At 44.9% G+C, this 17,086-nt stretch overlaps 1 protein-coding gene across 1 annotated transcript in view; it reads left to right on the top strand.

The window, feature by feature from the left end:
• The first annotated feature begins 3,316 nt into the window (after positions 1-3,316).
• CD109 (CD109 molecule) overlaps positions 3,317-17,086 on the top strand; it is an 81,691-nt gene continuing 67,921 nt past the window's right edge. Inside the window, exons 1-2 of the mRNA XM_048077452.2 lie at positions 3,317-3,636; positions 4,052-4,212. Of these exons, the coding sequence (XP_047933409.2) occupies positions 3,578-3,636; positions 4,052-4,212 (220 nt within the window). The 5' untranslated portion in view covers positions 3,317-3,577. The remainder of the gene's footprint in view (positions 3,637-4,051; positions 4,213-17,086) is intronic.

Below are 17,086 nucleotides of genomic sequence, written 5' to 3'. Positions count from 1 at the left end.
AATTAAAAGATTTATCCATCACCTAACTGAGCTCTGTTGCAGACCTTCAGTTCAGTGATGCATAAGGTTAAGCTTTTGAAAAGATAAAATATTGTGCTGGAAGAGACGATAGTGATCTTCTAGTTCAAATTTCCACATAACATAGCTCTTCAGATTTCCTTGAATTTGTCTGATTTCATAGAAACATGCTTTGTTTGCACCAAAATGCCTGCTGAATCCAGCTGTATGTCTGACCAGCCAAATTCACTGGCTAATGCTAAAACCAGGATGGGGCATTGACCATTCAAGCCCTTGCTGCTGTAATTCCCCAGTATTTTAAGTACTGTAGTGGTTAGGTTTTTGCATTTACCAAACAGTACTATTTGCTTCATGTGATATTGGAGAAAAGCAGACCTCGCTGCGCATGTGTTAATTTCCAGCCTGTCTGCACACAATTTGTAGTGTTTGGTAGGTTCTGCGATCCTTCTTATTTACCAAGGCAGAAGCTGCTTTCCAGACCCATTCAGGAATTATTGCAGTTTGCTGTACTTAAATAAACACATTTTTATTTAGCATATTCTTAGGCCACAACTCAGAGGTGTGATTTCAGCTTATACTGATACATATATTCAAGTTAGATTTAAACTAAATAGCACAGGAGCAGACAACAGCATAATTGTTAGCTGCCTGAGAATGTAGCCAGTGCTGTAGATGAGTTTTGCAGACTTATAAGCTCTGTTTGTCAGAGAACATGAAAAAATAGCAAAATTAGAGGGATTAACGTTGTTAGAAGTGAAATTTTCATTACGGTGACATATCACAGATCAGTAAAACTTGAGTCCCGTAATGCTTACTTAATTCCAAAACGTGAAAATGAACAGAGAAGGATTTTTCACCTAGCTTTCCCGGTTGGCATGCCGAACACAATGACAACCTGTTTTACCCTCCCAAATTGTGTCTCCAGAGTATCCACTTCACTGGCTTGGAGCAGTTGAATATTATTAAGACCTTTCATGCTAGGTTATATGCTTTCAAAATTATTCCTAATATGCAGAAGTCTGGTCCAAAACAGATTTTCCTCACATGGTGCTCTCAATAAGTTGCTGTGCAGTTCCTTGCTTCCAGTTCTGTGCACAAATTAGTCTCCCAGGTGTTTGTCAGAGCCAGGCATTTAAAACCTCATTTAGCCCCGAGACATTGCCAAATGGTTGCTTCCATAGTCTTGAAAATGATGTGTATTTGGGCTAAGGTATTTTGTTTAGCTGAAGACAGATATCCGAGCAATTTAATAAGAGTAAAGTAATCATTTTTGTCTGCCTGTTCTGAGCAGACTGATTTTTTTTTCAGCTGAGGATGTTTTGTACAGTACCACAGAAGCTGGTGGGGATGCAAAAGCTTTTCAAATCTAGGCATCCCTATGTTTAAATTTGACCAATTTATTGCAAACTCAAGTGCCGCCTGTTTTTGTTTGAGTTACCAGTCTGAGCTAGATCAAACTAAGTAGTGGCATGTAACTGCATAACGAGAGCCTAGTGTACACAGCCGTAAATGGAAACGAGCAGATTAACAGAGTGCAGGGGGATGGGACAGTCCTGTAATCAGTAAGGCTGTGTGATAAATTACGTTTACCTGAAGCACAAGTCAAGACCAGCTGAACACAGAGTTTAATACTTACTGAGCATGAACAGGATACCAGCTCAGCCCAGTGCTCTATAAGTATACTTATTTTCCAATTACTCCGGAGTCATTGTTATTTTTTCTGCTGTTGTCAGTGAGAGAGTGTGTGCAGAGGAAGCCTGAGATACATGTTGTAATTATAGCGTACACTCTCTATAGGGCTGAACGTGGCTTAAAATTTCCTTATTTTATCTTGTATCTGCTCACACTCCACAGTTTCCTATTTACCCATCTACATACTGTGCTGATAGCTATCGGTGGGGTTGCGTGGCATGACTCCACCACAGGGAACTCCAGGTAGGATTAGGATGGGAATTAAGGGGTATGTCCAGGTAAATCAGACCTTCAGAAATCTCCAAGTAGTGGGATGGTCCAGCATTTACTTAACCTCTCTGAGTGCCTGGAAATACCTTTAAGAAATGGAGCTTGACTGTTGTTGCAGGATGGCATCAAACACTTAATTTCTGTTTATCCATATCTTATCGGAGTTAAATTTATTCAGCACAGATGAAGTTGTAAGATTAATAATCCTTTTCTTCTCTTACTTCCTGCTGTAGGATTTCTTTATTAATATTTTAGTAGAATAAGACATCAAATACATTTGCAAAGAGTATATTTAAATAACTAGCCCTTGGGGAAAAAAAATGTGGCTCCACAATACTGTTGCACAACTGGGCAAAATCTGTGTCATTTGCAAGAGTTTTCATTAATGGACTTTCAGGCCACATCCATACTAATGAATCAAACAGTGCCAGCAAATGTTCTTGGGACTGGAAGTTCATTGTCTCAGCCTCAAGCTGTCCTTGGCACGTCTGTGCTCTGGCCAGCCAGTGCTCTCTTGCAAAATTCCTCGTACTGCTGTGGAGTAGCACGGTCCACGGGCCGTCCTTGGAAGGAAGTTTCCATGTGGCCACCCTCTTTTGGAGACTGAGAGAACTACCCAGCATTGGCAGGTGTGGTGGAGTGACGGCTGGTCTTGGTGTCAGAGACTGGCAACGTGCGTGCTGTCAGTGGCTTGACCACCCCAGGCTGCGGTGTTCGGGATGCAGAGCTACTTGTAAGCACTTTTTCCCCTATCTCCACGAAAGGCAGAGTTGGGGACCGTTCCTCTTCCCTGCCTGTTTCTCAGGAGCAGTGAGTTACGGACTGACAAACAACAAGAGCAAACATCTCCCAAACTCTGCCTCGGCATGCACCTTTCCCAGGCGTGGAGCTGCCAAGGCCGACCTCCCCGGCACCAGCCATGCTTGCGGTGCCGCCACCCCTCCGGGGCCTACAGAGGCGGCACCCGTGGAAGCGAACAAAACCAAATGTGAGCGATGAGGGAAGACTGCATGGCTGCCCGAGAGATTGTTTGAGGATGGTGTTTACGTGTGTTCATGGTGTTTGCTGTTCACGTGTCATTTTCGTAAGAACAAAACATCAAGAGAGGTTTCTATCTGGGACTACAGGTGCGGTGCGTGTGACACGGGGAGTGCCAGGCGGCGCTTCTGACGGCTTCTTCTGAATTTCTAAACGCGAAAGGCTCCAGATGAATCATTAGACGTGTCTAGCCCACACAGCTACCGTAACATCCCACGGCAGCTGAGGCTCACCCGAGCTTCTTCTGCGCCCGACAGCGGGTTAAGACCCGACTTTACTTTGCAGCCACCGGGCACAGCACCCCACCGCCCGCCCAGCCCGGGCTCCCCCTTGCCCTGCGCCCCCCGAGCCCCGGTCCCGGCCCCGGGGAGCCGCCGCCGCTCGGGCGGGGGCTGCAGGCGGGGCCGAGCCCTCCGGTGCCGGCCTCGGGACCGCCCCTGCGGCCACTCCTGCGGCTGCCGCCGCCGCCGCCGGGCCGTGCGTCAGGCCGGGGCCGGGCGGCCTCTCCCCGCCCTCCGCGCCCGGCCAGGCGCCTCCCGGGCAGCGCGGACGGAGCGACATGGCGCGGAGCCGCCTCGTCCTCCTCATCTTCCTCCTCTGCAGCTATGCCGAGGCCGGGTACGTGGGGCCGGGGGGGCAGGCAGGGAGCTGGCCGGCGGTGGGGCGCTGCCCCGCGGGCTGCCTGAGCGCGGAGCCCCCGGGGGTGCCCGGGGGGCATCGCTCCCGTCCGCGGCTCGGGAGGGAGGAGGGCTGGAGCGCGAACCGCGCCTCGTTCCTTGCGCTCGGGGTTTTGTTGGGGGTTGCACCGCGCTCCCTGCCCTTTCTCCCTCTGCCCGTTTGGTTTGTCCAAACCAAATGCATTGGGACGGGTTGTCCGGGGAGGTGGTGGAGTCTCCGTCCCTGGGGGTGTTCAAGGAAAGGTTGGACGCGGTGCTTAGGGACATGGTTCAGTGGGTGACATCGGTGGTAGGGGGATGTCTGGACCAGATGATCTTGGAGGTCCTTTCCAACCTTAATGATTCTGTGATTCCAGACCCACGTTCCTGGTGATGGTCCCCTGGAACATCAGGCCCGGAGCAAGCGTGACCATCGGGGTGGCTCTGCTGCCGGGCAGCCCGCCGCAGGTCACCGTGAGGGGAGAGGTGACCAGAGACAACAAGACCATCCTGAGCAGGGAAATGGTCTTTGAGAAAGGTAGGGTAACGGCGTGGATTTAGAGCTGTCCTCTTCCACTTCTTCCACAAAGTATCGCGGCTCCTAAATGGTACTAAAATGCAAACTTTTATGTTACCGAGTGGGGTGCAGTAATGGGAAAGCAGTCGTGTGCGCTGCTGGCTGTGTGTGCAGGTGGATAATGAGAGGTTTGTGTGGGTGTCCTAACTCACTGTAAACCTTAAAAATAGTCAGATGTTGGTGAAGTGTTGTGGGATTTCTGAGGTGCCCGAAGGCACTCTGGTCAGTTTCATCAGACCACCGAAGAAGATGGTGAAGAAGCCGCCTGTCTCACCGAAAGGCTTATTGTTAAGGTGCAAGCTGGGAGCACGTGAGAGGATGGTAAGTGTGGAACAAACAACTTGATAGAGCATCTGGGCACAGCTGCTGCTGGTGCCCTAAGCAAAGGAGAACCCGAATTCAAGAAGAAAGTGGGAGTCACCTTCAAATACTGTCACTTGGAAGCTTCTTGTGTTTGTGGAAGGCTCAAGAGCTGAATTGTGGGTCAGCTTGGGGGACTAAAGCTAAGTAAACCCTAGAGCAACCTGATTTAGTTTATGCCCCCGTGGCGGTGTTAGAGGACATTGTGGCAGGTCTGAGTAGTTGGAGAACTGAGATATCCTGGTCACTGCTGCTTTTTGTAAACTCCTGCTGTGAACAGAAGCATAAAAATGTACCCCCTGAGAACATCCCTCACGGGAAATAAAATCTTTTGTCTGGATAAGCCAGCTTTCAAAGTGCTCTTAGTATGAAGCAATATAAATGACACCCATTTTATTTGCCAAAAGTGGAGTTGGGACAGTATGAGGTCCTAGAAAAATCTACACTGCTATAATGAACTTTCTCCTTGCTGCTGCCAACTAATATTTCAATTAAGAAATTATAGTTAATATAGATGCCTTAATTGTAAGCATCACACATCCATTTCAAAGGCTTCAAAGAGAGCCTACCTCTCTTTACAATCTGTATAGAAGGCTGAAGCTTTCTATATACCTGCTTAGCTTATGGAATGATGCTTGACAACTAAGAGTTGCTGATGTTAGAGGAAATGGTAGATGAACAGTAAGAGGCATGGCACTGTATCAGACAGAGGAAAGAATATATAGAATCATAGAATCATTTAGGTTGGAAAAGACCTCTAAGATCATCAAGTCCAACCGTTAATGTTGCATTGCCAAGTCTACCACGAAGCCTTGTCCCTAAGCACCACAGCTACACGACTTTTGAATACCTCCAGGGAGGGTGACTCACCCACTTCCCTGGGCAGCCTGTTCCAATGCTTCACAACCCTTTCAGTGAAGAAATTTTTCCTAACATCCAACCTAAACCTCCCCTGGAGCAACTTAAGGCCATTTCCTCTTGTCATAACACTTGGTGCTTGGGAGAAGAGGCTGATCCCCACCTCACTACAGCCTCCTTTAAGGTAAATGTAGAGCGCGATAAGGTCTTCCCTGAGCTTCCTTTTCTCCAGGCTAAACAACCCCAGCTCCCTCAGCTGCTCTTTGTAAGACTTGTTCTCTAGACCTTTTACCAGCTTTGTTCGCTTGTTTGGAAACACTCCAGCACCTCAATGTCCTTCTGGTTGACAGGGGCCCAAAACTGAACATTGTATTCAAGGTGTGGCAAGTGTGTTACTTAAAATGTGTATACTGTTTACACTTAATGTTAATCCTCAACATTCTATGTAATTTTTAAATATATATATTTGATTTTTTTTTAATTTGATGAATGGAACAGCAAAAAAAATGGTACTGAGCATACAGTGTATTTCTGCTTGTGAAAAAAAAAATTAATATGTGAACATCCATTCTTTAGAAATCAAGTGATATAATTTGTTAGTCATTTTTTCTCTGTGAACAAGTATGTAAGCAGAAGTGTTAGGGGTCAGGAGTAAGGGAACTGCCCTGTAACAGAGGATGTGGTGTTGAGGGTGTGTATCCTCAGATGCTACAGGATCAATTGTGAATAGAGTTACTCAGAGGGAAGGCATTTTGTCAGAATAAGACTTTAAATGTTTAGCTTGTTTTCTGAAGAATAAAATGGTCTTAAGGTAAAATGTGTAGCAATAGTGCTGTAGTTATGCTAGTCTAAGAATTTAACTGAAGCAAGGCCCGGGGAGGTTTTATTAGGCCAGCTGCTGCAGTTGAAGGCAAAAATCCAAATATCTCCAGGCACACAGAATCTTCTTTAAATGACATCACTGCTGCATATATTAGTGCCCAGAAAATGTTGCTTTATCTGTCATTTGGGCCTGTTAGGTTACACAGAGTGGCTGATACAGAGGTATTAGTATTCCTGTGGTGCACATGAGCTTGGGAAGTGTTTCTACCACGTGTCTGTGCAAAATAAGGATTAAAGGAGGCAGGGTGTACCTGCAGTTCTTGACTGTGGTAAATATCCAGGCAGCTGAGACTGATTGCCTGCCTTGGTTAGAGCACAGCATTCAGTGGCAGTGTTGCCAAAGCTGGCTGAATTGTGCTCTGTATTTTTCCTTGCGGGGCGGCAGCAAAAGCAGGTGGCTTACTGCTTTGAAAAACCTATCTGAAATAGTTTTATTTTGTTGAACACTTTTTTAGGCAGACAGCTTCCCTGGTTTGGCGTGCAAACATTTGTGCTGGTGGAACTGGGATGGTTCAGAGTTGGGAATTAAAGGCCGAGGCTGGAGGACAGGCTGAGGACAACTTTTTTTATTTGTTTAGTCTTGCAGGCTGAGTTCAGCCAAGTACCTAAGCATGAGAGCTTTTAAGTACCTGTCTGACAAAGTGCATCTGTGGTTGCTTAAAAGATGTGCTCTGGTACTCTAGCAGCAGCTCAGCGTGGTGCATGTGATTGTGTTTAAATTTCTGAGTTAGTTCCATAAAACAATCTTGTTGAATGAGAGGCACAGCTATTTTCTTCTTTATATAACGTAACTCTTGCTTTATATTAAAAATAGAGTGCTTACACTGTAATGGTTGATCAAACATTCACTGGTTTAACATTACAAGAAGGGGACTTTTGATTCTGAGCAATTTTTGGAAAACTGACCTTTAGAGAAAGACTGCAGGAATGGAACTTGGTTCATATCCTCTTCCCTGCTTTGCAACTAACTAAGGGAATAGAATTAGTAATTATTACACAACACATAAGTAATTATTAACATATATAGAAAAAATATAATTATTAATTATATTTATTAATAAGTGGCAAGTTTATATTCTTTGGCCTAAGTGAGAATGTGTGTGTGCATGTGCATTTAAACAAGTGCAGATACTTAAAGCTTGGCTCAGCATAGCAGAATCCAAGTATAGCAAGGGAGGTAGCTTGAAGACCAATGTTTTGGTACAGAAATTAAGTTGATTAATTGTAATGAAGAGAGACCCACTGAATGTCTGCAAGCAGTGTGTTACTGCTACAGATAAACTCTGTGTAAACAAATGCAGCAAAAGTTGTCAGTGTGTAACCAGGAGAGAATAGGCTTCCATTATCTACAGTGGACTCAAGGAAAACACAAAAGCAGTAATTAAAGCTGCTTCTGTGTGCCATATCAAGCCTTGACACATTTTCTGTGGGGATGCAATATCAGAAAGATCCTCACGCTGATAGAAAATGACTGCAGAAGAAAACAATGGCTTTCATGCAATCCGAGCTGTTGGGTTTTCTGGGTCAACAAATAAAAATGATGGGAATAACAGACAGGCAAGTTAAATTCTATGCATGAATGGCTTGATTTTCAGTGATTACAGTGAAGGGTGGTTCTTACCAGAACCAGCCTATACCAATACCAGTAATTGATCAGTAAAGATGTAATTTGAATTGGCAAGAAGTGTTGACTTGCCAGATTTGCTACCTAGGCATTGCAGTATGTGTTAGTGTGTGAGAAAACCTTATACCTTAACTGAGAGAGCCTCTGAACAGTCTGCTTTCTTTATGGGTGCTGGAATGATTTGGAAAAATTAAGAAACATACAAGTTGAAAAAACTAATTAAAGAAAGGCTTTCAAGTATAATGAGGTGTCATCATTTACCTAACTTCTTGAACAATTTTAATTCTTAAGAGTAAGGTTTGATTAAAGCTGGTACGTAATGCACTATGCAATGTATTTAAGGCATGGTGAGTGAGAAGTATTCTGAGAACTCTATAATCGGGTTTAAAATAATTTGGGTTCCCTGTAAATTGCTTGTAAATGTTAATTAGTTTGCTCTGTTTTTCTATATTTCTTCTACAGTGCAGTAAACTTGCTTGTTAACAGAGGGAACTCTGAAGTAGAGCGTGGTAAACACTCAGCCAGGATTTACGAAACATGACAGACTTTGGGAGAATGTTTGTCAAGTACGGACATGTAGTGATCATCCATATAGACAATGGAAATTCTGCTTTTACCAGCAGGCATGTTTTGCATGCTTAATAATATGGTTCCGACCATGTTAGTATGTGAAACAGTGAAAAACACAAGGGATAGTAAGTTGTAAAGTAACAGCTAAACGAGAATGAACGGCCTAGGCATGCCAGTCCCTTTTGTTAAGTTGCCTCTGTGCCTTATTTCAGGATGAAATGACTGGCTCATTGGTGACTACAGAATCTGTCCTGAAAATATAGGACTGTGGGGTAAAGGATTTTGCTGAAAGTTCAGTGGGACAACTCCTTTCTTTGTAATTCTGCCTGAAAGCATGAAAAGTGAAACAGCAAGCGAGCAGGAGCACCATGTTTTCACATGCATGCTCTCCACCTCTAAACATTTGTGAAATACTCCACATGAAAAGTAAGTTGTCAAATATTCATCACACACAGGTAACTGATGCAAAATCGGAACAAGGGGGAAGGAGGTGTTGACTGGATGCAGAGGCAAGGGAGCTAGTAGAGAAGAGGGCGCTCTCTTATGGGCTTTCATCTCTCTGGAATACATGCAAGAAAAAACACAGGTTTCCATGGCTGTTGTTGAATCCATCCTAGTTTACTAATAACAAACCCATTAAGTAGATCGCAGAGAAATGGAAGTACCAATCCCATCCAATTCTTGAGCTTTATGTTATTGGTTGTGTGGTGTTTGAGGCTTGAGGGAGAGAGTCCTTCTGTGGCTTTATGTGTTTGCCTGAAGTCATTCTGGTCACCACATCCTTCACTGATACCCAGCCAAGGACAGTGAGGCAGACCAAGTGCTGCAGACTGTTTCATGGGAACTTGGGAACGAAACGGGATGGAATAACTTGGCCATAGCAGGAATGATGGCAGTGGGGCATTTCTTTACAGAGAAGTGAACAGTAACGTGTTAGTGTGGGATTGACCATTGCTTGTGTGAGCTGAAAGGGCTTTACAGCTTTTAGGAAAGGGAGCAAAACAAAACAAAACAAAACAACCAAACAAAACCCACAAAGTAAAGGCTGTGAATTTGGAAAGAAAGGAAAGTGATGCCAGTAAACAATGGAATTTGGGAGGAGAGGTACTACCAGAAACAAGAAGAAATAGGAGAAATCTCTTGAGGGGTTCATATTAAAGGGATGTGTGCACATTACCCTAACACAGCATAAGAATTAGAAATAGAGTAACTAAACACAATCTTCCTACTGACCAAAAAATAGCAGAAAAAAAGGGAAAAAAGTGTGTATAAACTGAAAATGAGATCAGATTACAAAGGCGGAGCATAAATGAGTAGCATGGGTAAGAAGGGACAAAATGGGAAAGGTCAAACCATGAGTAGGAAAGAAAGTGAAGGGTAATAAGGCAGGATTTTTAAATACTGTGTTAGGAAGATTGGCAAAGAGCGTGGCTTGTTCCTGGCTGAGATGAGCAGGGCACTGTTCGGTGATGCTGAGAGGCAGATACACGTTCAGTCTTCGCTAAGAGGATCAGCTGTGAGCCAGCCCATAACACAACGAGCTGCAGTGCACAAGGGCGAGGAAGTAAGGCAGCAAAAGGGACAAACAGGTCAAAGAGCACTTTGGTGAAGTAGGCATTTAGGTCCAATACAACTGTCTGCAGGATGGGGCCATATCTTGACTTTAGAAAGGTTTTTGACACTGTGTGGTGTGACATTTTGGTAAAACGGCTGGGCGGGGCAGGGACAGCATAGAGCTCTGAAAACATGCATTTGTGTCTGATTGAAAAATAGTACTGACAAAGTAGGTCTAAGTGGTTCGCTCTCAAAGTGGAATTAGGTTGGCTTGGAACTGCACTGTTCAATAGTAGTGATACAGGTGACAAAAGGAGGAATGCTTCTTAAGCTGGTGAGGGGGTGGCAGGGGTGCTGGGAAGCAGGATTATACGTCAAACTCATTTTGACAATTTGGGAAATGATTAGTGGAAGAACTAGAATGTGGTTCAGTAGGGCAACTATAGTGTTCTGTCCTTGCTGAGGAGTAAAAGAGTGAGAGTTTACTGATAGGGCAGCAGCAGTCCTGCAGAAGGGGAGTGTGTGTGGGGGGTGGTTTGAAGGGACACTTAGGTGAAAGCTTTCAAGTAATACTGTGGTGCTCAAAAAAAGAAGGCAAGAACTGTACTAAAATGTATAACAGAAATGTTTTCTGTAAGCTATGAGAAAGTATTTTAGTAATCTTCACAGCTCTAATTAGTCACCCTGGGGAATGCTGTGTGGTTTTGGGTGCTCTTAAAGGAGGTACATGAAACAACTGGAGAAATGTTAGGGGAGAGCTGAGAAGATCAGAGATCTCTCAAGGAGACGAGCTCAAAGCATACTGAAGAAGGTGGGCCTTCACACGAGGTGGAAGTAAATTGTGGAGCTCCATGTCCCAGGTGTTGTGGATGGAAAATGTGATTGCACAGATTCATGAGACAAAAGTCGATCAAGGGCTGGTCTGGTATAAAGATATTCATTTTGGCTTTTCAGGTCCTGAGCCTCAAATTACATAGGCTGGCAGAGTACCCAAGGAAGGGTCATCATGTGCTTGTGGTTTTTATTCTTTTCAGATGTCTGTCCTTGTTCATTGATGGAGAATGGACTTTGAGCTAAATAAACTTCTGATTTGACCCTTGGGAGTCTCTTTCATGTTCTGGAAAATGTTTGAGGAGAGATTGGAGTGTCCTACGCATCTGGTTATTAGCCTTCAGGTAGATAGAAGGTAGTCTTAAAGAGAAAGGGGTGGGAGCTGAGAGTAGGTCTTAAAATGGGTCTAGGGTGATGTCCTTAGTGTCTAAGCAGAAAAAAAAAACCAAGCTGAAGTGCTGAGGAGTATAGAAACACCTGCAGAAGTAGGAAACAGTTGGGAAATTCATGGGTTGTACACAGGTGACTTCTCTTTTCAAATGACTCTTGACTGCACTGGCAGTGGTGCTGGTTCCCATGCTGTCCTTGGCTACTTGCTCGTGAAGGCAGAGGTGAGATCCTGCCTGCAGAGTTTGAATAGCTCCTGGGAAGAGATGACACTGGTTCATCCAGATTTACTGCAGTCCAAATAAGTATTTGCACAGAAAATGTGGCCAGAGTGACTGACCCCTTATCCCCAACTTCTCCAGTTTCCTGGAGGTGCAGCTGTGAGGCCCAGCTGTTTGTTTTAAAGGGTAAGGGAATTGTATTGCCTTCATTTATTGATGAAAGAAGTCTCTGGTAATATTTTTATATATCTAAATAATTTCGTGGTCTCAGAAAAATGATGTGGGTTTGTCCTCACAGACTCTGAATGCCTTCCAGAAAATGGAAGAAAACCAATGTAAAAAGAAACCCTCTTCTTTTCACTGCCTCTTAGAGGAAGCTTAAATAGTACTTGAGTGTTTTCTTTTTCACTGAATGAGTTTGAAAGGTGACCTGACTTTGAAATTTTACTCCAGTTGCAGCAATTAATGGCACGAGGGTGGTAGTAATACCACCAAGCCTCTGGCGTAGACAGGCTTGGCCACAGTTTGTCCTGTTATGATTTCCCTCTGTTTTAAATCAGAGTAAGGACTGCAGCTGTTCTAAATTGCAGCAATAGTGGCTTTGTGTTTATTATCCATTGTGGTGTCCATGAAATAATGATGTCCAACAGTGCCTTGAAAGCTGGGCATGCAGACGCCCTTGTGTTTGCATATTTGTGTATAATTGCCAAGGGAAGAGTAAATGAATGAGATTAATTTCCCATTTAGTTGCGTAAAGGCTTGGGTCTGAGATTAATCTGAACTGGCTGCGTGGTTTCATAGACTGGATCTGACATCAACAAAGCTTCCTCTGTAATATTCAAAACTTGTCTTCCTGACTAACAGCTGTAAATAGATAATACCTGGGAATAAAGTTGTTTGGACGTGGTCGGCAGCGACAGGCTCAGATATGGAGCGTGCGTGACAAAAAGTCTGTGGATGGCTCTTACAGGCTCGTCTCGGGAAGGAGTTGGAAGGAGCCTGTACTTGTGTTTCAGTGCCTGGGATGGTAGCTGCTGGGTAGCTGTAAGAAGCCCTTTCACTAAAGAGATGATTTAGTTTTAGAAATATGAAGCTGTTCCCTTTTCCTACCCAGCATGCAGCGTTTCAGATAAACCGCAGAGGGTTTTAAATATTGTGTTCTTGCAACTGGCCTCTCTCTGACCACTCGGCTGAAAGTGATAATAATAGTAGCATCTACAGAGTTGGCTGTTTTACTTCAGAAAACTGAGCAGAGAGTTAAATATCTGAATTAGGCCCTAAGTCTAGAAAGAAATGAGGAGGACCTCTCCGTCTGTCCTGAATGTCTGTCCTGATGTCCACCAGCAATCCATAATGCATCTGTATGAGTGCGGTGTTGTACCTCCATCTAATGTCTGGCCCAAATTTAGCCATAATTTAACAGCAGTGGCTCAGTCTGTGTGTTTTGGGCTGCTTGCGTAACTAACCAGTGATAATTTTGGTGCTAATTTAGGGTAATAGATGAGGTGTGTAACACGTTTAAGGAAACCTGCAAACTCAACAGGTTTGTAGGCCGTCTTTTATGAACTAAAAATATTTTTCACTCCCTGGACAGTTTAGCCCTCGGTATTTATACTTCCTTCTTTTTTCCTTTTTGGAAACCTCAAAAATAGTATATATTTCAGATCGGAAGAAAAATTTGGAAGGACATCGAAGAACATTATTTTTTATTTCTCTGATGTTAAAATGATTTTTTTTTTTAAATAAACTCCTTGGGAGAAAAAAATTCCATTTACCACTGTAAAGAAACTGCTTTTCTGTAAATGTTTCCTAAGCTTGGGTATGTGAACACAGCTGCCAGAAGAAAGCCATGACATCATTTCAGTAAATCAGTGCGGAGTGGTTCCAGTTATATTCCTGCATTCCCTGGCAGGACTAAGAAGAAACGAGGACGTAGGTAGAAAAGGTTAAGTGAAAAGTCTGTTTGCAGCAATAGATACCTGCTAAATAAGCTAGGATGTAGAGTAAAGACCGGAATTTGTGTAAACGAGTTGCTGGCTTAACTGCTGTTGTGCTCATTTATATTGGCACGAGTTGTAGTTGATTATGCCAAGTCATAAAGTCACTTTTCTGGAACCTCGATCCTTTTTTGGGAGTGGAAGCTGAAACAGGAGTGTTTATGTCCGTATAGATATAACTGGGGCCAGGCTGTGTGGCGGAGAGCAGATCGGGAGATCTGTAGGGCACATAGACTCAGACCGCAACCTCTGGCAGGTGATTCAGGGGAAACGCCACGTAGTGCTGAGATTATTTGGAACAAATCACTGAGAACATACATCTGTTATCTTTTGAAAAACCTCTCTGAAGGAACACTTACATCTAGGCCCAGTGCTGGTACGGCCAGCTCAAGAACAGGTAGCATAAGTTTTTTGGGTTTTGATCGGGCCAATCAGATGGGAAGGATGTAAGATGCTGTTGTTTGTGGGGATCAAAGATGATCTAGTCCAAACCGCCTGACCACTTCAGAGCTAACCAGAAGTTAAAGCATATTACTGAGGGTATTGTGAAATGTCTCCTGAAAACTGACAGGCACGGGGCATCAACCACCTCATTAGGAAGCCTGTTCCAGTTTCTGACCCATCCTCATGGTAAAGAAACTTTTCCTAATGTCCAGTCTGAAAATCCCCTGGTGTGACTTTGTGCCATTTCCTCGTGTTCTACCTATCTGCTTTGCTAAAAGGACTATTAGACCTCTAAAAATGTTATGTTGCCTACATATGTTAAAAAGATGATTTCATTTCCCACTGCCATCCATGCTGGTGACATCTCACTACATCTCACTACCCTGCAGCCTTTAGTTCTTCTTCTGCTGGATTGTCCTAAATGCCAAGGGCTTTGAGGAAAAGGAGGCTGGACAATGTGGGTGTTGTTTCCGTAGTATTTGCATATAAATACTTCAGTGCAGTATTTATTGAATGAATATACCACAAGTTTCAGGAATTCTATGTGTCAAGTGATTTTATAGAATCACAGAATCATTAAGGTAGGAAAAGACCTCCAAGATCATCTGATCCAGTTGTCCCCGTACCACCAATGTCACCCACTAAACCATGTCCCTAAGCACCATGTCCAACCTTTCCTTGAACACCCCCAGGGACGGTGACTCCACCACCTCCCTGGGCAACCCGTCCCAATGCCTGAATGCTCCTTCTGAGAAGAAATGTCTCCTCATTTCCAGCCTGAACCTCCCCTGGCATAACTGGCATTCCCTCTAGTCCTGTCACTGGTTATCTGCAAGAAGAGGCCGACCCCCAGCTCCCCACACCTTCCTTTCAGGTAGCTGCAGAGAGCAATAAGGTCTCCCCTGAGCCTCCTCTTCTCCAGACTAAACAACCCCAGTTCCCTCAGCCGCTCCTCACAGGACTTGTGCTCCAGGCCCTTCACCAGCTCCGTAGCCATTTTGTGAGTGATGAGGAAGGACACCTTTTCTTGAAATGTCATATGACCCCCCTCCCCCTCCTTTCCTCAAGATTAGTCTGGAATGGACCACTGAATTTTTCCTGCCTCCCTCTTCATCTAGGGCATGGCTCCCACCTGGGAGTTGTCTTCAGCAAAGCCCACGCAGCAGCAGGGACCTGTGCTTGCTTCAAGTCTTTCTTTCCATGGCATGTGGCAGCAATGCCAGTTAGGGCTCTGCTACAGAGAGCAGAGGTGGGGAGCCAGGAGGAGGTGTCCTCTTCTCTGTGGTGCTTGGTGCAGGTGGAGTAATCGTTGTGGGCTCCTTGCTAAGCCTACTGCACCTGGAGTTAGCCACCTGCAATTGCTGGGAGCTGCATTTAATGCCTGAAGTCAGCCCTCACAGGGATGTGCTGAAGGAGGGAGATAACTGTCCCTGTTTGAGGTACGGTGGACCCGACTGCTGCTGTGTGTAACTCACATGGAGGCACTACATGTTGCATGTGGGTTCAAGTGTCCAGCTGCATGGTGGCAGGGGTTCCAGCAGGGCAAAGCTGCCTGCTGGCGGTTGGGCCGTGGTTAGCTCCTAAAGGGATGGGAATGCTGTACCATTAAATATAACTGTAATTCATCAAGCGGATGGAAAAATGTGGTGCGTTTCAGCAATTCAGCAGTGACATAAAGGAAATGTTTTGCCTGCTGCTCTCGTTTGAGGATGTCTGTAGCCACCTCTGGGCGCAGCTGAGTGGAGCTGCAGGAGGTGGCTCAGAAGCTCTGAGAACATGGGAAAATCTTGCAGGACGGGGAGACTCGCTACAACACCAAAGAGTTCCCGATCTGCCAAGGCTGCTTAGTTCCTAACAAAATAATTACGTAGTGGCATGAACTGGGAGATTACCTAATGCCCCAGAGCCTGTTTTATGATTTTTCACTGGCTGGGAATGAGACAATGCTCTGGGCTTTATCATGGGAGCCAGGCAGCTCCCTAACGCTGCTTTCTACAGGAGGTAAATGCTTTCTGAGTTGCACAGAGGGGAAGGGGCTGTGATTTAACTCTCCCTCCTCCCCGGCTGCTTCCCCATCTACATCATGGCTGTACCTTAGTTGTTATCACGAGATGGATGCCATCTGGTTAGAAAGTTGCCAAGTGCCTTCTCTGTTCAAGGTCAGGTTGCTTTGCACGCTGCGCGATGCTGCGCGGAGCAATGAGCACAGCGCTCTGCCCTTGCAGCACGTGTGTGCTAGTGTGTGCACATTGGTGCAGGTGGCAGTGGAAACAGAAGCCCAGAGGTGTGCACTGTGGCATGAATATCAGATCTGTATTCGGTGCCTCACAACGTACTGAAGCCACTGCTATAGCCACGGCTATAGTTGTGTTGGATAGATTAAAGCTTGTGTAGCAGTACCTGACCATGTGCATACCTGCTCAGACATGTTGTAAGTAAAGCTAAGTTCCTCTCTTGTTGATAACTGATTATCAGTAGCATCAAAGATTATGTTGTTGTCTTCTTTCTTTTTTTTTCTGGTATCACAATGTCCCGGGTTGTGGTTGTACAAAACTCAGCTTTATCACAGCATTATTCATGTAGAGGGATGGGAAATTGAGAAGTGTTAGTCACGCTCTTGTTATACAACTGAGAAAAAGTTCAGGAGGTAGCTTTATACCATCTCTATTATTTCTAGTTATCCTGCATCCAGCCTCCTTTACCAGTGAAATACCATACTCCCTTCAGAAAGGTCACCAACTGCTGACCAATGCCCAGACTGTCCCCAAGCAGCGGTCCCCCCAACCCGGCCAGACCCCCCATATTAATTGTTCAGCGTGATGCCATATCGTATGGGACAACCCTTTGGCCAGTTTGGGTCAACTGTCCTGGGTCTGTCCCCTCCCAGCTCCTGCTGCACCCCCAGCCTGCTCGCTGGCAGGACAGAGCGAGAAGCTGAAAAGTCCTTGGCTTAGTGTAAGCACTGCTCTGCAACAATTAAAACATCAGTGTGTTATCGACACCATTCTCACCCTAAATCCAAAACGCAGCACCACACCAGCCACTAGGAGGAAAATTAACTCTATCCTAGCTGAAACCAGGACACTGGTTAACTAATTCTCATGAGT

This window comes from Anser cygnoides, chromosome 3 (genome assembly GCF_040182565.1).
Source record: "Anser cygnoides isolate HZ-2024a breed goose chromosome 3, Taihu_goose_T2T_genome, whole genome shotgun sequence".
Classification (NCBI taxonomy): Eukaryota; Metazoa; Chordata; class Aves; order Anseriformes; family Anatidae; genus Anser; species Anser cygnoides.
This window is presented reverse-complemented; position numbering and strand designations above follow the sequence as displayed.